At 38.2% G+C, this 27,004-nt stretch overlaps 1 protein-coding gene across 1 annotated transcript in view; it reads left to right on the forward strand.

Moving 5' to 3' along the window:
* OSBPL1A (oxysterol binding protein like 1A) overlaps positions 1–27,004 on the forward strand; it is a 226,835-nt gene that overhangs the window by 7,926 nt on the left and 191,905 nt on the right. The window contains exons 2-4 of the mRNA XM_080821884.1: positions 8,108–8,230; positions 14,082–14,167; positions 15,052–15,126. Coding sequence (XP_080678010.1) covers positions 8,110–8,230; positions 14,082–14,167; positions 15,052–15,126 — 282 coding nt within the window. The 5' untranslated portion in view covers positions 8,108–8,109. The remainder of the gene's footprint in view (positions 1–8,107; positions 8,231–14,081; positions 14,168–15,051; positions 15,127–27,004) is intronic.

Consider the following 27,004-nt stretch of genomic DNA (forward strand, 5'->3'; position numbering starts at 1 on the left):
AAGATTTTATTTATTTATATGACAGACAGAGATCACAAGTAGGCAGAGAAGCAGGCAGAGAGGGATCATGACCTGAGCCGAAGGTAGAGGCTTTAACCCACTGAGCCACCCAGGCGCCCCTATAAGTATTTTTATAAGATAAATTCCTAGAAGTAGAGTTTCCCTGGGAAAGTAAATGGCATATGTGTATTTTTTTATTTTATAAATTGTAAAATACGCATAAGATAATTACCATCTTAGAAATGTTTACGTATACTTCAATGGTATTAAATACATTAATAGTGTGTCCTACCGTCACCACCATCCAGCTTTAAAATTTTTCTTATAAAATTGAAATTCTGTACCCAATAAATAACTCCCCATTCTCCTCTCCCTGAAGTCCCTGGTAACTATCATTACACTTTCTTTCTCTGATTTTGACTACAGTGCTCTAAGTACCTCATAGAAATGGAATCATACAGTATTTGTCTTTCTTTGACTAGCTTATTTCATTTAGCATAATGTCCTCATAGTTAACCATGTCTTAGCATATTGCAGAAATTTCTCCCTTTTTGAACACTGAAAAGTATATACTATATTTTGCTTTACCATTCATCTGCCAGTGGACACTTGTGTTGCTTTCATGTTTTAGCTATTGTGAATAATGCGGCCATGAACATAGCTGTACAAATACTTTAAGACCTCACTTTCAGTTCTTTCAGGTATATATCCAGAAGTGGAATTGCCAGATCATAGGGTAATTCTATTTTTAATTTTTTGAGAAATCCCTAATTTTTTTTACACAGTGGCAGTACCATTTTACATTCCTACTAACCATTCACAGGATTCTAATTTTTTCACATCCTTGACAATACTTGCTTTCTGCTTTTTTTTCATAGTAGCCTTCTTAGTGGGTGTGAGGTGATACCCATTGTAGTTTTAATTTGCATTTTCCTAATGATCAGTGATGTGGACCGTCTTTTTGTGTCTTTATTGGTCATTTGCATGTTTTCTTATTTTAAAAGATTTTATTTATTAGAGAGAGGCAGACTTCTGCTGAGTGGTGAGCCCAATCAGGACTTGAGCTGAAGGCAGATGCTTAACCCGAAGCTGAACCATTTGGGGGCCCCAGCCGTTTGCATATTTTCTTTGGAGAAGTATCTAAACTTCGTGTTTTTGTCGTTGCTATTGTTGTTGTTGTTTTTTTAAGATTTTATTTATTTTTTGACAGAGGGCGATCACAGGTAGGAAGAGAGACAGTCAGAGAGAGAGGGGGAAGTAGGCTCCCTGCTGAGCAGAGAGTCCGTTGCGGGGCTCGATCCCAGGACCCTGAGATCATGACCCGAGCCTAAGGCAGAGGCCCAACCCCCTGAGCCACCCAGGTGCCCCTGTCGTTGTTTTAATTGGGATTTGTTTTTAAATATTTTAATTTATTTGAGAGAGAGAGCAAGGAAGCATGAGTGGGGGGGGGAGGGGCAGAGGGAGAAGCAGATGCTCTGCTGAGCAGGGAGCCTGTCATGGGGCTGAATTCTAGGACCCCCAGAACCGCAGGATCATGACCTGAGCTGAAAGCAGATGCTTAACCAACCGAGCCAGCCAGGTGCCCCTTGAATTGGGTTTTGAGTTCTAGATGTTCTTTGTATATTTTGGATTTAATCCCTTATCAGTTACATGATTTGCAAGTATTTTCTCCCATCCAAGGACTAACCAGGCCCGACCCTGCTTAGCTTCTGAGATCAGATGAGATCAGGCGCCGCGCGTTCAGGGTGGTATGGCCGTAGACTGCAAATATTCTCTAATTTTGTACTTGTTTTCTAACTCTGATAGTGTCTTTTGATGCACAGAATTTTAAAATTTTCATGATGTCCACTTTGTCTATTTTTTCTTTTGTTATCCATGCCCTTGTTCTATCCAAGAAATCATTGCCAAATCCAGTGTCATGAGGTTTTTGCCCTGTGTTTTCCTGAGTTTTGTATTGTCTTACGTTTAGATCTTTGATCTAGTTTGAGTTAGTTTTTGAATACAATGTTGGGTAAAGGTTCAGCTTTATTCTTTTCCATGTGGATTTTCAGTTTCCCCAGAACCATTTGTTGATGAAAGCCCTTTACTCATCGAATTATCTTGACACTCTTATAAAAATTCATTTGACCATATACACAAGGATTTATTTCTGACTTCCCTGTTCTATTCCATTGTTTTGTATGTCTTCATGCCTGTACCACAATGTTTGATTATGGTAGCTTTGTAATAAGTTCGAAATTGGCAAGTATGAATCCTCCAACATTGTTCTCCTTTTTCAAGATTGTTTTGGCTATTTAGAGTCCCTTGAAATTTCACAGGACTTTTAGGATGGGTTTTTCTGTTTCTACAAAAAACATTATTGGGATTTGGATAGGAATTGAAAGAATGTCTAGATTTCTTTCCATAGGACTGACATTTCAATAATGTTGAGTTTTCTAATCTGTGAATATGGGATGTGTTTCCATTTATTTGTCTTTCATTTCTCAATATTTTGAAATTTTTATTGTATAAGTATTTCATCTTTTTGGTTAATTCTTACCTGCTTTATTCTTTTTGATAGTATTATAAATTGAATTATTTTTGTAATTTCCTTTTCAGATGATTTATTACTAGTGTATAGGAATGCAGCTGATTTTTATGTTGATCTTGTATCCTAACACTTTTCTAAATTGGTTATTTCTAAGAGCTTTTTTTGGTTGAATCTTAATGGTTTTCTGTAAATATCCTCAACCGATAATTTTACTGCTTTTTTCCCAATTTGGTTGCTTTTTATTTCTTATCTAAATTATCTGCTAGAATGCCCAATATTATGTTGACTAAAACTGGTGAAAGTGGGCATCTTCTCCTTGTTCCTAATCTTAGAGGAAAAGCTTTCCATCTTTCACCTTTGAGTATGATGTTTTCTGTGGTTTTTTTACAGATGGCTTTTATTACATTAAAATAGTTTCCTTTTATTTCTTAGCTCTTTGGATTTTTTTTTTTTAAATCATGCAAGGTGTTGAATTTTGTTAAATATGTTATTTGCATCACTTGAGAGGATTATGTATTTTTTTTATTCTGTTAATGTAGTGTATTGCATTGATCAATTTTCATATGTTGAACTATCCTTGCATTTCAGGAATAAATCCCACTGGGTCATGGTGTATATTCCTTTAATACACTGCTGAATTCAGTTTTGCTAGTATTTCATTGAAAATTTTTCCATCAGTGTTCATAAGGGGTATCAGTCTGTTTTTCTTTTATCTTTGTCTGTCTTTGGTATTAGTGTGATGGTGGCCTCATGGATGAGTTACAAAGTATTCTTTTCTCTCTGAATTTTTTAGAAAAAATTGAGAAGGATTAGTATCATTCTCCAGTGAAGCAGTCAAATTCAGGAAGATTTTCTGTGGGAGATTTTTGATTACTCATTTGATTTTTTTTTTTAAGATTTTAATTTTATTTATTTGAGATAGTGAGTGCAAGTGAGAGCACAAGCAGGGGGAGTGACAGAGGGAGAGAGAGAAGCAGGCCTCCTGGGGCCGGGGGACACAACATGGGGCTAGATCCCAGGACCTTGAGATCATGACCTGAGCTGAAGGCTGACTGTTAACCAACTGAGCCACCCAGGCACTGCTTGATCTCTTTACTAGTTGTGTATCTGTTCATAGTTCTCATTTCTTCATGATTTAGTCTTGGTAGGTTTTGTGTTTGTAGGAATATGTCCATTTCATCTAGGTTATCTGATTTGTTGGTGCACAATTGCTCACCATACTCTTAAAACACTTTTTATTTTTGTAGGGTTGGTAATAATGTCCTTGTTATTTCTGATTTTAGTAATTTGATTCTTCTCTTTTTTCCTTAGTCCAGCTAAATGTTTGTCAATTTTGTTGATCATTTTGAAGAACCAACATCTGCTTTCATTGAATTTTTTTCTGTTTTTCTATTCTCTATTTTGTTGCTTTCTGCTCTAATCTTTAGTATTTTTTTCTATCTTTAGGTTTATTTTTTTTTCTAATGTCTTAATTTGCAAAGTTAGTTGGTTGTTTTGAGGTCTTTCTTGTTTTTCAATGTAAACATTCTTAGCTGTACATTTCCCCTCTTAACATTGCTTTTGCTGTGTCTGATAAGTGTTTTGTGTTTTCATTTTTATTTATCTCTAACGTCTTCCAGTTTCCTTTGTGATTTATTTTTTGATCTGTTGGTTATTTTAAAGTATGTTTCGTTTCCAACATGTTGTGAATTTTCCCCTTTTCCTTCAGTAATTCCTAACATCATCCCTACTGAGACTTAATTTTGGCCTAACATGTGGTCTGTCCTGGAAAGATACTTGAGAGAAATGTATATGCTCTTGTCAGGTAGAGTGTTCTGTAAATGTTTGCTAGATTTGGTTTATTGTGTTAACTCCTCTGTTTCCTTCTGTCTAGTGTGGTCTTATCCATTATTATGAGTGGGGTATTGAAGTTTCTGACTATTACTATTAGTGTTTCTTAAATTGTTTTTGTTTCTTATATGTTATTCTATCATTGGGTGTTTGTAATTACTTTCTTCTTGCTGTATTAAATCTTTTATTAATATATAATGTCTTTCTTTGTCTCTTGGAACCTCCTTTTGATTTTGAGTTTATTGTGTCTGATATTAGTATAATCACTTCTGTTTTGATTACTGTTTGCAAGGAGTAGCTCTTTCTATCCTTTAACATTCAGTCTGTTTCTCTCTTTGAATCTAAAGTACATCTCCTATAGACAGCATGTAGTTGGATCATGTGTTTTTATCCATTCTGCCAATCTCTGTCTTTTGGCTGGAGAGTTTAATCCATTTACATTTAAAATAATTACTCATAAGGAGGGACTTCTGTCATTTTGCTATTTTCTATATGTCATAACTTTTTTTTTTTTTTTTTTTGGTCCCTCATTTACTGCATTATTGTCCTCTTATGTTTAGCTGTTTTTGGTTGGTTTTTTTTTGTTGTTGTTGTTGTTCTTTTTGTATTGAAATATTTCCTTTTTTGTGTATTTATAGCTATTTGGGGGGGAATTACCCAGGGGATTACACTTAACATCCTGAAGTTATAGCACTAATTTGAATTTATATTAGCTTAACTTAAATAATACACACAAAATTTTTTCTCCTCTATGGTCTGTTCCAACCCTTTTTGGCTACTGAGGTCACAAAATTATATCTTTATATGTTGTATACCCGAAATATAAACTAATAATTCTTTTAAATTTGCTAGTCTCTTAAATTACATAGAAAACAAGATTCGGAGTTATAAACTAAAGTTATAATAATACTAGCTTTTAAACCAGTATTTTTTTCTTTAAATGTATTACTCTTAAATCACGTAGAAAACAAATTACAGCTATAAACCATTATTATAATAACAGTAGGTGTAATTGCACATGTATTTGCCTTTATCAAGTTGTTTATTTCTCTGTATAGCCTTGAGTTATTGTCTAGTGTGCCTTTATTTTACCTTGCAGGACTCTCTTGAGCATTTCTTAAAAGGCAGGTCTAATGGTAATAAACTCTCTCAGCCTTTTTTTTTTTTTTTTTCTGGGAATGTCTTAATTTCTCTCTCACTTTTGAAAGGCAGTTTTGCCAGATATAGCATTCTTGGCTGAACATTGTCTTTTCATGGTTTAAATGTATTTGCCCACTGCAGTCTGTCCTCCAAAATTTCCAATGAGAAATCTGCTGATAATCTTACCCTGGATCTGATGACTAAGCTTCTCTCTTCTGTCAAGATTTTCCTCTCTTGAAAATTAGATTATATAGTGTATCTCTTTGAGTTCACCTTACTTGGAGTTCATTGACCTTCTCAGATGTTTATATTCATGTCTTTTATCAAATTTAACAAGTATTGAGCTATTAGTTCTCCAAATACTTTATTTCTTGTTCTACCTCTTCTAGGACTTCCATGATGCATGTTGATTGTGTTTTGGTGTCCTACAGGTCACTTAAGCTTTGTTCAGATTTTGGTCTCTTTCTGTTCTCAGACTCAATAATTTCCATTGCCCTATCTTTCAGGTTCACTGAGTCCTCTGCTTGTTCAAATCTGCCTTTGAATCCCTCAAGTGAATTTTTCGTTTGTTGTACTTTTCAGCTCAAGAATTATTTGTTTCCTTTTGGGTTTTCTAATTTTTTTAATTCATATTTTCATCTTGTTTATACATTTTGACTTTCTCCATCTTTTTCTTTAGATCTTTGAATTCTTTTTGATATCCTTTGTCTAGTATATTTGCCATCAGATCCTCTTCAGAGACAGTTTCTATTGATTTGTTTTTTCCTTTGAATGGGCCCTACTTTCCTGTTTCTTGGTATACCATGTAACTTTTTTCATTGTTGAAAACTGGACATTTGAATTTAATAATGTAGTAACTCTGGATAGCAAATTCTCCTTCGCCAAGGTTTTCTAATTTGTTGTTGTGTTTTTGGATTGTTGTGGGCTGTCTCTGTGCTGAGGGTTAGCCTGAGTTTTAAACTTAAGGTCTTCTCAGATCTTTGCTGAGCCTTTGGTGGTCATGAGCAGTTATGTTCTAGTTTTCTCCATATGTGCAGTTGTTTTTGAATGTCCTAATCAATATTTTTTAAAAGATTTTATTTATTGAGAGAGAGCAAGAGAGAGTGAACACATGAGAAGGGGGAGGGGTGGGGTGGGTGGAGGGAGGAAGAATCAGACTCCCCGCTGAGCAAGGAACCTGAAGCAGGGCTTGATCCCAGGACTCTGGGATCATGACCTGAGCAGGAGGCAGATGCACAACTGACTGAGCCACCTAGGCATCCCTGAATGTCCTTGTCCTTAGCATCTGGCTTTAAAAGGGAAGAAATAGAAAAATGAAGGGAGAAAACAAAAAAGAGTGCTGGCCCTTTAAATCCCCTGGAAGTTCCACCCACTGGAGGGGCTTGCAGCAAGCAGTGAGAGATGCTGCATCAGCAATGGCTACTTGCCTCTTTGTCTGTATCTTTGTGATCAGAAGCAGCAATAATCAGAGCCAGTTCTCCAATGTTTGGTGTATAGGGGTCTTTTTGTTCACTCTGACTCCTGCAACCTGCTCCAGGAACACATGTACCACAGGAGATGGGTAGCTGCTGCCTTGCTAAGGGCTGAAAATGACATAAATTAACCACAATTTATCTTCCAAGCTTTCCTTCGTGGTTGTAAGCCTTTAGTAGATCCCAGGGTTCCAAAATAGTTGCATTGGGCAGATTCTGCCAGTGCAATTATTGTCTGGGTGGGGAAACAGAGTCCTGGTGTTTCATACTCTGCCATCTTAGCAGAATCCTCCACAGGTGTATGTGTATTTTGAAATTTACCTGATATTGACAAAATAGAACCACCCGTGACATATATGCATATATATTCATATTAGCACTTTACTGGAATGCACATTTTCTGTCCATGACAGCATTGGGCATGTTTCATCTTATTCTTTTTTTAATTGAGGTTTTATTGACTTGCAATGTTACATTACTTTCAGGTGTATAAGCTTTTATTTTTGCTAATCTTGTAGGCAAAAAAATTGATTTATTTGCATTTACTTTTACAAAGAAATTATATTCAGTGAACTGCTGTTCATAATGTTTTGACAAATGCTTTAAATTTGGTTGTAGTCTTCTACATTTGATTTGAGGCTTGGTAAAATATGAGAGAGAAAACAAAGGAATGGTAAGTATGGTCATTCCCAGATATTTATAATTTAATTTTTTCTATCCAGAATATTTTGCACAAGTTTTGAATGTGTTAATTTATACTTCAGCCTTAGGATGTTTTTATAGTAATGGCCGCATTTTAATTTTATGTCTAGTTTTTGTTGTAATAACTATTTGCAAAATATGTGTCTATAATACAATGTTTAGCAGCTCATGAGGTTATTTGGAGTTGAGGAAACTGAGGATTTGAGAGATTAAGAAACTTAACTGAATGTCTAGTGCATTTTTTTCAATAGTAGAAAGGGCAAAGGAATCTCAGGGTCAACTTCTGGCCCTACAACTGATTCGTTTAGTCAGTTCTTGTGTCTGACTTACTAGCTACAAAATGAAGATGACTTTTTTCCCTTTTTCTATTACCAGATAGTATCCAAATGCACATTATGCTATTAGATAATAGCAATATTATTTTTCAATCTAGAAATGAACAGTGAAGCAGAACAACAGCTTCTCCATCATGCCAGAAATGGCAACATTGAAGAAGTCAGACAGTTATTGGAAACCATGGAGAGAAATGAAGTAATTGCTGACATTAATTGCAAAGGTAAGCTTTGAGTGAACTTTTTAGCTTTCTCTTGTGAGTATGCATGACTCTTGTCATTTTTTTTTTTAGCACTGTTTTAATCTTGCTAGAAATAAATTCTCATCCCATATTTTAGAAAGAACCTTCATGAGAGTGTGTAAAAGTTCTCTCATAGTCCTCCCTAAGTCAGAGAAATTGAGATCTAGTCTTAAGGTTTAGGATTCATGACGATTTTATTAATTATAAGATGCATGCTATGATAGGGTATTATAGTTAAAGCAGCAGGTCTGAGTGTTTACTATATGCCCAGAGTCCTATGCAGTACATTGCAGGTGGTGTTAGTAGGATCCTTGCCCTCACGGAGACTAGTATAGTAGATTAACAGATCAGACCAGTCTGTACTACACAGTATATACCAGAATATGGAACCCCAGGGTGTCATGAGATCCCATCGGAGAGGTATGAAACTGAAACTAGAAGGATTAACTTCTTAGAGGAAATGTTTCAAAAGCAATCTATAAGGAGTATATAAAAAGTATAATCTATAAGGACTAACAGGTGAAAATGGAAGAAGTGTTCAAGGGAGAAGATACAGCATGTGCCAAGGTCCTGAGGTGAGAGGCAGTCTAGGTGGCAAGGGCCTGCAGGCAGGAGGGGGTAAAGGGATAAAGTTAGATAGATAAGAAGCATCCAAATCCTAATGCATCTTGTGTAGCAAGGTTGTAAGTATTGCACTCAGGTGTGCAGAGAAATAGAATTTATCTTCTAAAATGACTGATATTTCAACAAGTACCTTCTCATTCTTGGAATATGGAAGACTTAATGTTAGTCTTTGGGTACCTCAAGCTCAATTGCTTTTTGATAAATGGTCTTCCAGAGCCTCTCAACTCTTCTTGCCCCATCTCCTCTAAGGTGGCATTTAAATATAAAAGGTGAGGGTGCCTGAGTGGCTCAGTGGGTTAAGCCTCTGCAGTCGGCTCAGGTCATGATCTCAGAGTCCAGGGATCAAGTCCCACATCAGACTGTCTGCTCAGCAGGGAGCCTGCTTCCCCCACTTCTCTCTCTCTGCCTGCCTCTCTGCCTACTTGTGATCTTTCTCTGTCAAATAAATCTTAAAAAAAAATAAATGTAAAGGTGAGCCTTGTTTTGTGTCTATAGCCTTTGGTTCCTCAGTGACCCTTTTCTTCCTAATGCTCCTTAAGCTTTGTAGTTGAACTTGGGGACAAAGTCAAACTCATGTCTCTGTTTGTCATACAAGTGGTGGTCCTTGGCTTTCACTTTGTGGTGGCCTTGTAGGTGGGTACTAGGATAGGTGGCTGTTAGAGGATCTTTTCCTGCCATCCCAGATGCTACTTGCTTGTTCTTAGTGTTCTCTCAATTTATCTCCCTCTCCGGGCTCATGAGCAGGAACGCCACTGTCTCTGCATTTGTGTCTTTTGCCCAGTCTTCTGTCCCAGATGCATATTTTATTCTGCTCTGTCACATTCTTCTCCAGTCCTAGGGGCACAAACTTTCTGGCTTCACCCATAGTGGGGAATGATTATTATATTTGCAACAGGGAGGAAACTATGTTCTGAGTTTCCAGAAAATATGAGTTGGTTTTTGGTATGCTAAAGGAATTCTAAAAATCCTTCTGGTCCTTCAACAAAGACCAGTTCTTAATCTTTATCTGGGATGCTATTTTGAAAGCTAAAAACATTCCTGGCATTTGAAAGTCCTAATAATACTTTATTACCTACCTTTCCCACCCTCACCTACGGTTATTTCAGGCTAATTGATGGAAAGTTGTCTATTTGGAAATGTAAAACTATGAAGCAGATATGAATGCTTATTCAAAATTTCATTGTTACACCTGTCAGACTTTTGTCTTAAGGGCAGTTTAAAGGATTTATGTAGAGGAATGGCACACCAGTTCCTTGAAGGAAGTGAGTAGGGAGAGGTGGGATGGGGCGTGAGTAGTGTTTCCCCATGGGGGTCACCTGTGCTAGGCATTTCTAGGATTTCTTTTCTATCTGGTTTGTTTTTCCAAACCCTTAGAAATTGAGAAAATGGTGAAATGTACTATAATTCTTCAAGAATTAAAGCTTAACAGTCAGCAGAGATGTTTTTGGTTGGGAGGGATTACCGATGCCGAGTTGAAAGTGAGAGAAGGTAGCCCTGACCTGCAGTTGAAGGTTAAGGCCAGTATTTCTAGGATAGGGGTACAAAATTTTTTAGATATCCATGGTAACTAGTAAAGAGTATACAAGATGAAGTATTTTAATGTAGGATTTTGGAAATTCTGATTTCTTGGTCCAGAATCTTACCTATAAACACTACTTGTGAGGAGACCAGTTCGGAAGCGGTTACAGTAACTTAAGGAAGACCGTTCGTTATGGGTTAACTGGAAGTAGAAGCAATGGGAATGGCAACAAGTAGATATAATTAACATTTATGAGGTAGAATCAATAGGACTAACTGAATGTGGGGGGTGAAAAAAGAGAAAAGGGGCAAGAATGTTGCTTATGTCTGATTTCAGAAACAAGGTAAATAAGGACAATTCATTGTGAAAATAGATGTTGGGGGGGGGAAGAGGTAGTTTTAGTGTGTACAGCTGACCCTTGAACAACACAGGATAAAGGGGCATCAACCCCCTGCACAGTAAAAAATCCACATAGAACTTTGACTCCCCAAAAACTTAATTGCTAATAGCCTACTTTTGCCCAGAAGCCTCGCTGATAATAGTCAATTAACATATATGTTTTACGTACTGTATTCTTCTAATAAAGTAAGCTAGCGAAGAGAAAATCACAAGGAAAGTACATTTAAAGTGTTTATTGACTAAAATCTGTATGTCAGTGGACCCACACAGTTCAGGGGTCAACAGTATATATATGAAATGACAGGTGAGCTCAGCTTTGCACTTTTTGAGCAACCAAATGGAGGTGTTTAGTAATGAGTTGGAAAGGGAAATAGGGATTTTGAAGTCAGTAGTACATTAACAGTGAAATCAGTGGAAAAGGGCCAGGAGATATCATTATTGGAGATACCCAGTAATGAAGGAGTTGTTGGACAGTGGAACTTGCAAAGGATCCTGAGAGAAGTGGCGAAGAAAAGCAGAGAGAAATCCTATTGGGTTTCTATATCCTATAGCAGGGCTGTGGCAGCCTGGAAGGTATGTGGGGCCATGCTGTCCAGCGCTGTCCAGTGACACAGTGCTATGGCAGCTGAAAAGTGCCCCTGGAAATCGGTGACAGCATTTGTGGATTAACATTTGAGGCCCATTTGAAGGACATGGTGGGAGATAAACCTGGTCTGCCGTGGGGACTTGGAGGGTTGACAGGAATTAAGGGGGTGGATAGAGTAAGTGCAGGCAGAGCGGGAGGAAAGAGTGAGGAGGGGCAGAGAATGGGATCAGAGAGGCTTTTATTGCTTTTGCTTGTAAGACGGAAGAGACCTGTGTGTTTACTTCCTCCTTACTCATAAGTGAAGAGGGAGAGGTGGATGATAAGGGAGAAGAATGCCTGAGAAGAAGGGGATGGAATCCAGGGTACAGGAGCTGGCTTAGTCTTAGACATCAGAAGGGAAGGATGGAAGAATGCCTGTAGATAGTGGTGTGGTGGTAGATCTGGTGCGAAGCCCTGGGAATTCCACGAAAGCCTTTCTTCTCATTGTGAAGCTGAGAGACTGAGGCCCTTTGTTCAGGGGAGGTGTTTGGGTAAGAGGCTTGAGAAGAACAGGGGCGACTTGAAGTGCATGTTGTAGAATGTAGGAGAGACACCTGAATAGGGTAGTATAAGAAGGATTGCCAAGCAGGATCTAGAGCCCAGCTGAAGTGGAGATCCTGAGTTAAGGTGCCATGAGTCCACAGGGTTCTGTTATTTTTCTTCCACCACTGTTCAGCAGCTGGGGTATGTTACAGAAAAATCAAGCTAGTGTGCTTATCAGGCTTTGGGGTTTTGTAGGCTACTGTAACAGAATTATGGAGGGGATTGGCAAAGAAACGTGAGAAATCAAAATGCTTGACTTATTGAAGGAAGTAAAGACGGAGGTGTTTACATGCATGAGAAGTGGTTAAAGAATGAAGGACTGATTCCGTTGAACGGGGCTGGAGGATACCTGTGTGAACAAGCTGGAAAGTGGGTAGTTTGTGAGCTCAGAGACGATGATGACATCCAGGCTCTAGCCCTGGGACTGGGCATGGAACATCGAACAGAGGCAAAGTTTGTGGAAATGAGGGAAGCTGAGAAACTGAGAGACCAGGATACCAAATAAGTAGTAGGCACCCCAAGGACAGTGGCACGGTTTGGTGGGGGAGAAGACAGTTTCCCGGAGTTACTTGGTGAGGGCGAGGCGGTGGGAGGTTGGTAGATGGCAGCAAAGTGCTTGAGGTTTAATGCAGAAATTTCAAAAGAAGGGTTGTAGTGTGAGTGGAGTCCTTGACTAGAGACAGCATTCGGTTTTTATGGGGAAGTTCACATGGCTTCTGTTGTGTGAGGACCAGTGGGGGTGTGGGAATTATCTGGGAGGCTCCACCTGAGGAGTAGAGGAGAGTCCTTTTCATCAGGGGGAGCTAGGTTTCAGTTAAGGACAGAAGGTAAAAGAAACATTCCATGAAAAAGACTGGTTCTAGAATTTATTGATTCTGAAATTACTTACAAGTTCCAGAGGGCATACATTTTAGAGGAAATAGTTGTGGGTGTTTGGGTAAGTGGCAAACAATCACAGGACACTGTTGGTGGCAGCAGTCCTTCAGGGAGCTGTCAGAGGCTTGTTGCACTGAGCCTGGTGCCCGGGGTTTCTGTTGGCTCAAAATCTGAAATCCAGGAGGTGAGGGCAGCCATTAAACCTTGAGCTCCTCTGGAGGAGTGCCCCCTCGTGGGCAGCATGCTCCTGGGCTTTGGTAGACCCTCCAGGGTGCTGGGCTTTGGAATTTGAGAGGCTGCATGCTCTTCAGCCTGGTTCCGGATTTTGATAACCTTTTGGAGCCATGTCAGCTCCAGGCTATAGTGCTCTATGTTTTTCTTCTGAATTGAACTGTATAGTACACTTTTTTTTAAAAGATTTTATTTATTTGACAGACAGAGATCACAAATAGGCAGAGAGGTAGGCAGAGAGAGAGAGAGAGAGAGAGAGAGGAGGAAGCAGGCTTCCTGCTGAGCAGAGAGCCGGATGTGGAGCTCAATTCCAGGACTCTGGGATCATGACCTGAGCCGAAGGCAGAGGCTTTAACCCACTGAGCCACCCAGGCGCCCCTGTATAGTACGTTTTTGTAGCACTCAGTTATTCTGTACCTCTCCTCAGCAAGGATCCAACATTTCATTGCTCTCAACTTTGGTTCTTGTTATCTATTTGGACTCTACCCCTCTGGTAACCCAGATCCTCGTTACTTGAGATTTTATCTGGAATCAGAACTCCATCTTCTGTCACTGTTTGCAGAGCTGATAGCTTTCCAAATGTGGCAGAAAAGATTCCTTAATTCCCTCTTTCCGTCCACCCTCCTATCATGGCACAGAGGTGCCTTTCATGAAATACTGTGCTGAGAGAACCAGACCTTTGCTACATGATGGTGAGATGGTTAGAGACTCAGAACTCTGCAGCCAGTTAGAGATCATCCACTTTGAACGGAACCATGATCTCTCCCTCCACCCTTCTAAGAATAAGGACATTGAGTTAGGAAGGTGGCATCAGAATTGGGCCTTGTGGGTTCTAATTATAATATAGTAATGTTATACTTATTACATTCTTACTATGTCCTGTCTCTTGCCTCTCATTCATCAGCAGTGTGATGTGAAGGGGAGATTGACCAGTGTATGGGAGTACCTTGGTAAGGAGAAATTTTATTATAAAATTACCTAAATAACAAAAATGCCTTATATTTTTCCATTTTTAGGAAGAAGTAAGTCTAATTTAGGTTGGACTCCTCTTCATCTGGCATGCTATTTTGGACATAGACAAGTGGTCCAGGATCTGTTAAAGGTATATTTATAGCTTTAATTTTTAAATGAATAAAATAAATATTGCTGTTATGGAAAATATGAAAGTCTTAGAAAAGCTGACTAACCATAATGGCTTATTTAACACTAACACACTTAATTTTTCTTTGCTAAGTACATGAATTAGGTTAGTCTGATGATTAATTAAAATTCTATTTTTTTAATCATTTGATATTCCTATTGACTCATTACAAAAGTGAATGTATGAATTAATGCGAAGATACTAGTTTTTAATGTAATAGTTGAAAAAATAACCAAATATCCTAAATAATTCAAAAATGATGCTAGAATCTCTTAATGAGCATCACATGATTTAAGATCTCACATTTTTCAATTCCGTGATAATTTTTCACATTGATATTTCTAAAATTGTGTTTTGTGTCTTAAAATTGGGCTGTATATTTAAATAGTGGGATCTTTTTCTTTACTGGAAGCTTTTTAAATTGGAGAAAATTCAATATTTCATTCAGAGAGTTCTTTTTTCAGTGAGGGTTTCTAGAGTAGAGTGAAGGTCTATAGATTTTTGAAGGAAAATAGCTTTTTACTCTTATGTATCAGGTAGACTTTTACCTTTCAGGAAGCTTTACTGTTTTTCTATGAATTGAATTGAATTTTAGTAGCAACAACCAATGAATACTAACATTATTTTAATTTTGAAATATTGAATATGTTTTGGGGTACCTGACTACTTCATTCAGTAGAGCATGCAACTCTTGATCTTGGTGGTGTAAGTTTGACCCCCACGGGGTGTTAAGATTACTTAAAAATAAATTTTTAAAAAATATTTAGTATCTTTTTAAGGAATTTTTTTCACTTTTGTATATTTCTTGACATGTGAAAGATGTCTAAAGTTTTCACGTTTGTTAGGCTGGTGCAGAAGTGAATGTATTGAACGACATGGGAGACACTCCACTTCATCGAGCTGCCTTTACAGGACGAAAGGTGAATACATTCCATGTTCAGTGTTTGCAACTGGAATATTTGTAAGAGTAGTCACATGTTTTTTATGAGCCTATGAATAGCAACTGGGCAAAGCCACAAGAAATACATAAATCAGCACTTTGGGTCAAAAGGCCACAAGCTCTTAGAATGAACAATGAGGTCAGGTACTTCCACTCTAGTATCCTGACAGGAGCTCCTTCAGTCCCTGCTCCTGTCTTCTAAGGATGGGGAAACTCCTGACTGTTTCTTTAAAAACAACAACAACAACAACAAAAAACCACTTCATCGAGGTACAATTTTATGTTGCATAAAACGCACCTATGGTAAGTGCACATTTCAGTGATTCTTGGTACATTTACACAGTTACATAGCTCTGACAATCCTGTTTTAGAACATTTCCATCAGCTTAGAAAGCTTCCTCATGCCTGTTTGTTCATTCCCTGCTGCTCTCCCATGCCTCAGGCTACCACTGATTGGCTTTCTTTCTCTAGGATGTTTGTCTTTTCTAGAAATTTCTTGTAAATGAAATCATACAAACTTTTGTGTCTGGCTTCTTTAATTTAGCATGATACTGTTGAAGTTTATCCATGCTATAGCATCCATGTATCAGTAATTTTTTCCTTTTTATGGTTGGATAACATTCCAGTTTATGGCTGTGTCACATTTTTTAATCTTTTCACTGTTTACTGGAAGGACTCTTTTCCCATTGCGTTGTCTTGGCACCCTTGTTGAAATGAATTGACCATAAATTTCTAAACTTTCTGTTGTGTTCCTTTTGATCTGTATTGTTTCATCAGTACTATACTGCCTTTATCACAGTAACTTCATAATTAAGTTTTGATATTGGGTGGTCTGAGTTTTCCAGCTGTGATTTAAATTATCCTGGTTATTTGCAGTCAAAAGTTTGTATTTCCAGGGGCGCCTGGTGGCTCAGCTGGTTAAGTGTCTGACTGTTGGTTTTGGCTCAGATGGTGATCTCAGGGCCATGAGAGCCAGCCCGGCACTGAGCTCTGCACTCAATGTTCAGTCTGCTCGAGATTCTCTCTGCAAACCGCACCCCCCCAATAAGTATTTTTTTGAAAAGTTTGTATTTCCATATAAATTTTAGGGTCATGTTAAATTCTACAGAAACACCTATTAGCATTTTGACTAATGTTGTGTTGTCTAGAATCTATAGATCCTTTTGGGAAGAATGGCCACTTTAACAGTTTTGAGTCTTCCAATCCATGAATATGAAATACCTGTGCCTTTATTTAGATCTTTAATTTCTCCTGGCAATGTTTTGATGTTTTCAACATACAGATCTTCTACTCTTGATAAATGCATTGAATTATTTTTCATATTTTGAATGAAATTTTTCTTTTAATTTCCTTATTTCTTGCTGCAACTATATAGAAAGACAAGTTGATCTTTTGCTATTGATCTGTATCCTGTGTTCTTGCTGAACTTGTTCAGTAGTTCTAGTAGGTTTTTGTAAATTTCTTAGGGTTTTCTATACACTGGATTATACATCAGAAGTAAAGACAAATTTACTTCTTCCTTTCCAATCTGGATTCTTTTCCCCTGTTCTTTATTTTACTAGATCCTAGTATACTGTTGAGTAAACATGGTGAGAGCAGAAATCCTTGTTTTTTGATCCTAGAGGAATAGTATTTAGTATTTTATCAATAAGTATGGTGTTTGTGGGTTTCTCTTCGATATTCTTTATTAGGTTGAGGAAGTGTTATTCTATTTCTAGTTGGTTGAAAGTTTTTATGAATGGATGTCAGATGGTAGTCCCCTGTCTTTTGAGATGATCATGTGACTTTTCCCCTTAATCTATTAATATGGTATATTACATTAATTGATTTGGGTATATTAAGCATTCCTGTGTAAATTCCACTTGATATTGGATAATTGTTTTTATGTGTTTCTGGATTCTGTTTGTTAATGTTTTGTTAAGGATTTTTTGGGTTTGTATTCAGGAGGGATACTGCTTTATAGTCTTGTTTCCTTGAGTTTGTTTATTTGACTTTAATAACAGAGTGGTACTGGCCTTATAGAATGAGTTGGAAACTGTTCTGTTCTCCTGTTTCTGAAGTGGTTTGTGAAGGATTGGTATTATTACTTCTTTAAATCTTTGATGGAATTCACCAGGTAAACCATCTATGCCTGGGCTTTCTGTGGGGGAAGATTTTAAATTATTGAAACAATTTATTTTATGTAGGTCTGTTCTGATTTTCTATTTCTTCCTGAGTCTACTTTGGTTATTTTGTCTTTCTGGATATTTTTCCATTTCACCTAAGTTGTCTAATTTCTTGGCATAAAGTTACTAATAATATTCTCCTGTTCTGGCCAATTTATGTAATCTTTTTGTCTTGGTTAGTTTGGCTAAAGATTTATCAATTTTGTTGCTCTTTAAGAACTGATGTGTGATTTTATTGGTATTCTTTATTTTTCTGTTTATTTCATTAATTGCTGTTCTGATCTTATTTCTCTTTTCAATTTTCTGGTTTTTTTTCCTTAAAATGAAGGCTTAGCTTATTGATTTGAGTTCTTTGTTCTTTTCTAGTATAGCCATTTAAAGCTAGAAACTTTTGTTTAGCTGTATACACAGTAATACATTTTGACATTTGTGTTTTTTCATTCATTTTAAGATATTTTCTGAGATTTTATGATTTCTTCTTTGACCCATAGGGAAGTAAGGGTTATTTAGAAGTGTGTCTGCCACATATTTGGCCAACAGTTTTAAGAAATTTTTCCAAATTTCTTTCCATTGTTGATTTCTTATTTCTCTTATGATCAGATAACATACTTTGAATTATTTATTGAAGAATATGAAATTCTTTTAACACTTATGGGGGGTGCATGGGTGGTTCAGTCAGTTAGTGTCTGACTCATGATTTCAGCTCAGGTCTAGATCTCAGGGTCATGGATTCAAGCCCTGTGTTGGGCTCCGTGCAGGACATGGAGCCTACTTAAAATAATAAATTTATTAGGAATTAACTTGTGGTATAGCATTTGATGTATCGAGGAGAATGTTCTTTGAGTGCTTGAAAAAGCTTTATATTCTGTTCTATAAATGTCCATTGGGTGAGTTGATAAGGTTGTTCAAATCATTGATTTGATTACTTAACTGACTTTCTGTTTATCAAATATTGAGTGTGATATTGAAGTCTAGCTATAATTCTGGAATTGTGTAGTTTCAATTTTGTCAGTTTTTGCTTTATGAATCTTGGGACCCTGTTAGGCCCATATCCATTTGTAATGGGGTTATATGGAATATATTACATAGCATATATCTTCCTCACTTATTAACTTTTTTTGTCATTACAAAATGTGTTTGCTTTCAGTAATATTTCTTGTTATAAAGTTCATTTTGTTTTGTGATAATATAGCTAGTCTAGCTGTTTTATGGCTACTGGTTGCATTATATATCTTTTATACTTTATTTTCTTAAGCATTCTTCTTAAAAATTTTGTTTATTTATTTGAGAGAGATGAGAGAGCAAGCATTAGAAGGGGGAGGGTCAGAGGGAGAAGCAGATGTCCTTCTGAGCAGGGAGCATGATGCAGGACTCGATCCTGGGACTCCAGGATCATGATCTGAGCTGAAGACAGTCACTTAACCAACTGAGCCGCCCAGGCATCCCTATATATTTATTTTCAACTTCTAGCTTTGAATATAAAGTCTGTCTCTTGTGGACAGCATATAATTCAATTGTGTGAAGGTTTTTTGTTTTGTTTTGTTTTAAGTATAGTTGACACAATGTTACATGAGTTTCAGGTGGACAACTCAGTGATTTGGCAAGTTTATACCTTCTACTATGTTCACTGCAAGTGAGGCTACCATCTGTCCCATTATATCCGTATTAGAATATCATTGACTGTATTCCTTTATGCTCTTTATATTTCAGTGACTTACTCATTCCATAACTGGAGGCTTGTATCTCCCTCTGCCATTCACCCATTTTACCCTTCCCCATCCCTTCTCTGCTGGTAATCATTAGTTCTCTGTATTTATAGTTCTGATTCTGCTTTTTGTTCATTCATTTTTTATAGACTCCACTTACAAGTGGAGTCATAGCATATTTGTTTTTCTCAGTCTGACTTATTTCACTTAACATAATACCCTCTAGGTCCACCCATGTTGTCGCAAATGGCACGATTGCGTCCTTTTTATGGCTATGTAATACTCCATGTGTGCATGTGCCTGTGTGTGTGTGTGTGTGTGTGTGTGTGTGTGTGTGTGTGTGTGTGTGTGACATCTTCCTTATCCATTCATCTGTTGATGGATGCTTACGTTGCTTTCATGTCTTGACTACTGTGAAGAATGCTGCAGTAAACATAAGGCTACGTCTTTTCAAATTAGTGTTTTTATTTTCCCTGGATAAATGCCCAATAGTGGAATTACTGGATCACTTGGTATTCCTATTTTTAACTTTTTGAGCGACCTCCTTAATGTTTTCCACATCCACAGTGGCTGTACCAATTTACATTACTACCAACAGTGAGTGCATGGGGGTTCCCTTTTCTCCACATCCTCGCCAACACTTATTTCTTGTCTTCTTTATTTTAGCTGTTCTAACAGTTGTGAGAAGATACCTTATTGTGACTTCAATTTGCATTTCCCTGATGATGAATGATATTGAGCATCTTTTCATGTGTCTGTTGGCCACCTCTTCAATTGTGTGTTTTTACCTAGTCTGACAATTCTGCCTTTTGGTTTAGTGTTTAGTCTATTCACATCTAATTAGTAATTTGTGATTTACATCCTTGATTTTGTATTTGTTTTCTATAGGTCTCAGGTTTTTTGTTCTTTTGTTCCTCCTTTACTGCCTCTTTTGTGTTACACAAATATTCTTTGGTGTAAAATTTTAATTTCTCTGGATATTAAAGTTTTTAAGCATATTTATAATAGCAGCTTTGCACTCTTAATCTGCTAAATTTAATGTACAGGCCCACTGACAGTCCATTTCTATTATCTGCAGTTTTCTCATGATGGGTGTTTTGTTTCTTTGCATGTCTGACAAGTTTTTATTTACAACTGGACATTTTTTTTTAATTATTCATTTGACAGACAGACCACAAGTAGGCAGAGAGGCAGTCAGAGAGAGAGGGAAGCAGGCTCCCCGCTGAGCAGAGAGCCCGACGCGGGGCTGGATCCCAGGACTCTGGGATCATGACCTGAGCGGAAGGCAGAGGTTTAACCCACTGAGCCACCCAGGCGCCCCCAACTGGACATTTTTTATAATGCATTTAGCAACTCAATTCTGACTTGTCTGCTTTCTTTTTTTCTTTTTTTTATTAATTTGTCTGGTCTTCATCTGTGAAATCTGGAATATGCCAGCCCTGCTGATAGCTCTCCTCTTTTTTAAAAAATTGTTTTAATGTTCTAGCATCGTTTCTGTTAGACTGACTATGTCCCCCTAAATTTCATGTGTTGAAATTCTGTCCCCTCAATGTGATGGTATTAGGAGTTGGGGGTGGGTGAGGGATGGGAATAGGCTGCTGTTTCAAGGCTAATGATGGCTGATGAGCTCCCCTGATATCCTAGTTCTGTTGAATATGCCTCTCAATTTGTTGTCTTTATTAAACACCCAGCACCATGGAATGATTAGTTTTGTTCAGTTTTACACTCCTTTTTCAGAATGACAGTTCTCTGATCTCTTCACAGCACCCTAGACAAAAATTGCTTTACCCCTTCTCCTGATTTTTTTTCCATTTATTTGAATGATTTGGTAAATGAACGATGTGTGATATAGGGTTTATTTGATTACTGACCATAGTTTAATATCCCTAAAGATTATTTTAAAATCCTACACTAAGATTTATGTGCATTTATCACAAGTCAGTAAATTTATTATATTATTTCACACTTACCATTCTGAGATTTAACTGATTGTGTAAATTACCATGAATGAACCTTGTATGTGTTTAATAAGCATGTTGGATTTAGTGTGTTTTACACCATTACAGTCTATCTACTCATATGTTGATACTTGTGAACCAGATACAGAGTCTTGCTAAAGCTGAGAAACATGTACCTTTTATGGTAAAAAATAAAAGTAGTGGGTAAATTGTTATACTTTCTGGGATTGCAGAAATGAGCTGCGGATGGCTTAATTTGCCTGATCCTTACACGAACTACTTGCTCTTTCCCTTCATAGCCCTTCCCTACTCGTTTTTGTTCCGTGTAAGCAAGTTCTCTGGACCATGGGGGTGAGACGGCATTCTTGATCGTGCAGCTCAGATGCTGTCTCCATGAATTCTTTACTGACTTGCTGCAGCTAGAAGAAAGCTATGCTTTTCCAGATTTCCTGAGCATATTACATCATTTTCTTTTATCTTCTACCTTGTAGTTATTGTCGTTCATGTCTTTACTACTAGATTGTGTTAATCTTGCTTTCAAAGAATTAACACATTTCAGTTTTTGTATTTTTGACCAGCATACCCACACGTCTTTCTGCCCATCTCTGAATACCTATATCAGACCAGCTCATTTGTCTGTACTAGGTTCTTCACATATTTGTCCGTTTCTGCTGGATTCTTGAACTTCAAGCATGAGACTATGCTAAATTAGGCCTTAGTTTGATTTGAACATTATCGTATATATCAAATTATCTCTTGTATTAGAAAATTTAGTTGAAGCTAAATTGGTACCTCACACAGGAAACTTTAAAGATTTGTGTGTTTAATATTTAAGCGTGATTGAATTTTGCAGAAAGTTTAATTTTCTAATTGTGCTCATGAAAAGAATCCAATTATCTTGTTCTGGTGTGATCCTTAACATGAATATAATTTAAAATATGGTAGTGAGATTCTGTGATTTAATGACTAGAATAAGTTGGAAAAGGATTTGGTTTGTCAAAGCACTTTACATTCTTGTTCTTTGGAATATAAATCTTCCAAAATTTTGTGAGGGACCTCCAGGCTTTTCTTGGTAATTAGTGACCCCTAGTGTTAGTTAATAAAAATTAACATACCAGAATTTTAAGATATAATTAGCATTTGTTCTTTTAAGTTTTTACGTCTTTTATGATCATTACAAAATAGGGATACGATCAATAAAGTAAATAATTGGATTGTGGTACTGACCTTTGTGTTGCCTATTTTCTAGCAGAACTGAGAATATACTTAAAATGAATGCTTCCTATGTTGTGTGCCTCAGAAATTGTGTATTTATCACCTGGCATATAGAAGATACATACAATCCTGAGGTTTATATGAGCTTATCTATCTTGTTCCTTAAATTACCATCTCTCATGCTTATGTATTAAATGCCTGCTCTGTATCAGGCACTCCACAAATGACCTGACATGTGTTGTTTCATTTAATAGAAAATGACTACCCTGAGATATAGGCAGAAACATTGCCATTTCTTACAATTCAGTCTTTCCAGGAAGCCAGCTGGGCTGGAGATGAGTGTGCAACAGGTTAATTGGAGTGCTGTGGGATCACACTTGTGGGAGGGCACGAGGCTAGTAGGAGTGGGTAGAGGCTTTCCCTTCATGTGGCCTTCCCCACATGAAGTTGAGTTATGATGCACTCTTGAGGGGATACCTGAGCCAACTGAGGGGAGCTCTGCTGGAGGGGTGACCTTCAGAGCTGTCCCAGTTTGAAGTGAGAGAGCTCAATCCCGGTGATGGTCAGTCAGCAGGTACAGGCTGCCCAGGGAAGGGACGTGAACTTGTGTGAGGCAGCCCTTTTCAGCTGAGGCGATCCCTGGAGTGACTAAAGGTAGTGGCTGCCTCCTGGGCACTCCCAACATCTAGAGTACTAAGTCCTTTATTCCTCAGGGCAAGGCTGGACTGTGCAGCACAGCTTCGACCACAGCCCACCCTGTTCACATTTGCTTCTTCATGGGCTTCTGGGTGCAGCCCCTTCAGGTTCCAGTGGGCCTCTCCCTCTAGGACAAACTTAGAGGAGGAAGGATAGTGGGACAGATATGCCAGATATGCTCCTCCATGTCCCCCTTGTGTGTAGTCTTACTTTCTTCTGATCAAGTTTAGTTACCTCTGCTAAAACAGTAACTCTTCTTGCCTCTCCTTTGATAGGGAGCTGAGTGTTCAGACACCCTTTCTCATCTCCTGGTTTATGGATCAGAGCAATATCCTTAGGTGTGGATTATGCTGCTCCAGAACCTGAAGAAGCTGGTCAGGAATTGAGCTTCCTTCTGTTTCTGGAAGTGCAAGATGGAATAATTTGTTCTTTCCTTTGGAGACAATGTCCTGGCATTACCCAGACCACTGAATCTTCAAAAAGTTACTGACATGGTAACTTTTTTTTTTTACCTGAATTATTCCTAAGATTTATTTTCTACTCCCTGGAGCATTACGTCTTACCAAGGCTTTCAACATTCTAGTCTCTGCTTACTCATCTGGTTCTATTAACATGATGTCGTTGGTAAAGTAGACCAGTGTGATGGTCTGCAGGATGGCCAAATGGCTCTGTAATGTACTGTACTGTAATGTTGTGTACTGTAAATGTACACTTTGTCCATGAGAATACAAACTAGTTTTGATCTTTTTTCCTAATTGGAAAGGAGAAGAATACTTATGTCAGATTAGTTGATGTGTTCCATGTCCTCAGGTAATATTAACTTGCCCTAGCAAACATAGCTTGTTTTGCAGAGTGGTGATCATAAGGGCTGTTTGAATTTATGAAATTCCACTGTCATCTTCCACATTCTGTCTGGTTTTTACAGTGTTAGACTGGTGAATTAAATGGAAATGTGATAGGGACCACCAGCTCTACACTCTGAGGTTTTCTGTTTGTTTTTAAAGTAGGCTCAAGGGGTTCCTGGGTGACTCAGTGGGTTAAAGCCTCTGCCTTCAGCTCAGGTCATGATCCCAGGGTCCTGGGATCAAGCCCCACATCGGGCTCTCTGCTCAGTGGGAAGCCTGCTTCCCCCCTCTATCTCTGCCTGCCTCTCTGCCTGCTTGTGATCTCTCTCTGTGTCAAATAAATAAATAAAATCTTTAAAAAAAATTAAAAATAAAGTAGGCTCCATGCCCAGTGAGGAGCCCAATGTAGGGCTTGAGCTCATGACCCTGAGATTAAGGCCTGAGCTGAGATCAGGATTCAGACATTTTAACCAGCTGAGCCACCCAGGTGCCTCTGCATTTTGAGGTTTTTAAAGATGGCACTGATTTCTGCCATTCCAACCCATATGGGATATTAATTTTGATTTTTTTTTCTTGGCCAGGGATGGGGGAGGGCAGTTTTGGCCCTTCCATTTGGCCCTTACCCTATAGACCAAGGAAACCACATGAAACTTTGCCAACAGCTAAGTGTGTCTATTCCAATTATGTATTCATGGACTGGGAGTGGGTGGTGGGTGACTACTGGATGTGATTGTGGACCCAGTGCATGCACTGTGAGCCAGACCTGGGCCAGGGTTTCATTGTCTCACTCTCATGTATAACCCTCTTTCTAAGTGAGGAACCAGATAACACTTTAGGTCTCTTGGCATCAGTGTCAACTTGAACCTTATACCTAACAATTCCTGAAATGTTTGGATATTCACCTTTCCCCAGTGTAGTTACTTGAGTAAATTGTCATTTGTCCCTTTGGAAATAGTCTAGGGAATTCATGGCTATGTACATTTGGTTTGGTGTTGCAAAATCTTTCCTTCCAGAATCTGGTTTCTCCTTTAAAAGTTTTCAGTCCAAAATTGATTCAGGTGCAGAAACTGGACCAGGTGTCATGACTTCTTCAACAACTGTCTTCAGCTTCGGACCATTCATCACTGACCTTTTTGATGGTATGAATTGAGTTTTCACTTACATGATTCCTAGCAGCATAGACAAAACAGTGGCCCCCTATAGGTGTCAAAATGCCAGAAATGCCATTGCAGAGAGTAGAAGGTTTTAAGTGAACAGCTTGCTAGATTGGACATAGTAGATAAGATCATACTGGATGATTTTGTGCCTGGCAGGGCCTAGAGGATACATCATTTACCAAAGTGGGAAGAAATGACTGGTAGAAAAGGCACCCAGTATCACCGAGAAACTTTTTTTTTTTTTAAATTAACATATAATGTATTATTTGCTTCAGGGATTGAGAACCTTACTGAGTATTATCCTCTGAAGTCTACAGCTGCCATTAGGAAATGACATTGCAGACCTGGTTCACTAATGGCAGTGGGATATGCTGGGAACATATGTTATAGGAGCCTGAAACATTAGAGCCCTGGAGGTGGCACCTAAACATCAGAAGCCAGGTGGATGCAATTAGAGTGCTGAGCAGTGTGTTCAGAGGGGCAAGGTCGGAAGGACTGGCCTGCAGAGAGTTCCAGAAATGGCTAACAACATGGCATTCCTAAGGGCAAATTACATGGGCACATGGTAGCAGATACTACTTTGGTCATTTTTATATGTGTGTGTGTGTGCGTGTGTGTGTAGTTTTTTTTCATGTTTTTGCTGGATTGAGAAACTACTGCATCATACAAATTCTTTAGTAGCTTAATACACATTTGTTAGGCTGACATCATTCCACAGCTACTGGGTGCTCAGTTCTGTTTCTTCTTTTTTCTGTCCCGTTTCTCTCCCTCTCTTCACTTTTTCCTCTTAGGTCAATAGAGATTAGCCAAATATTGTCTTCAAGTCTACTGATCTTTCCTGACCAGTGCCCTGATGTCTGATACCATCGAAGGCATTCTTTATTTCTGTTACTGTGACTTTTATTTCTAGCATTTTCCTTTATGTATGTAGTCCACCTTTTCCACTAGATCTTTTGATGTAATAATCATAGTTATTTTAAGTTTCCTATCTGATCATTTCAACATCTTGGTCATTTCTGTCATTCTGTTGATCACTTTGTCTCTTGATAGCAGATCGTTCTGTGTGTGTGTGTGTGTGTGTGTGTGTGAGAGAGAGAGAGAGAGAGAGAGAGAGAGAGAGAGATTTTTATGGAATGTTAAAAGAGTGTATATAAGCTAATAGAGACAGAGGTAAATAGTATTGGGTCTAGAAATGGGCCCACCTCTTAGTGTGGGAGGTTGATTCAGTCTAGTCTAGAGTAGATCTAAGCTTGGGTTTTGTTGTTGCCATGGTACCTTCAATGCACCACTGGCTTCAAATTTCTATTTTGAAATTCGATACTGCCTTTGCGTAAGTTGCAGGCTGATTTTTCTGAAGGTTTTTTGTTGTTTTTGTTTTTGTTTTTGATGTTCCTTTTGATGTTCACCTTAAGCTTTTGGCCTTCCTAGTGTGCCCTGTGCCTCAGAGAGTGTTTCTCTCCATGCTGTTGCTTCTCCCCCATTAATGGACTACTCTTGCTTATTCTCAGCACTTGCTAGTCTTGGGGTAGGAGGAGGGGACAGTGAGTTGCATTGTCCTCGTCCAGCCTGCATCTTAGGCTTTGTGTCCCTGCTTAAGGGACAGGGGTTTCTTAGATGGTGTTTCATCAGTGATCCTGCTTCTCCTGTAACAGTAGACCTTTCATGGCATGGATCCTTGATTGTTTCCTGTCCCTCTCTTTGATAGAAAGGATCTTCACTGTGCCCTCTGGATGAAAGATTTGCTGCCCTTCTCACAGCAGTGTTATTCTTATTGACATAAGGCAGAAAGGCTTGCTTGGGGTTTTATGCCTTTTCTGCAGCAGTGGCAGCTCCTTACTCTGGGCCTACACCACTGAGGTTAAGGCTTTCTCTGGTCACCTGCCTGAACCTCCATCTTACCCTCCACGTTTTTTTTGTTTGTTTGTTTTTTGTTTTTAAAGCACCAGGAGGGGTCTGCAGGTGGGTGTGAGTTTCCCTTACATGTGTGGTTGGCAGAGGTTCTGTGTTCTCACGCCAGTGTTTCCGCCTGTAGCATTTCGTTAAAAATTTCAGCTGAATTCTGTTATCTGCTTGTTTGGCAGTCCCTGTCTTATTGTTATACCTACCATAGGTGAGC

This window comes from Martes martes (assembly GCF_963455335.1).
Source record: "Martes martes genome assembly, chromosome: 13".
NCBI lineage: Eukaryota > Metazoa > Chordata > Mammalia > Carnivora > Mustelidae > Martes > Martes martes.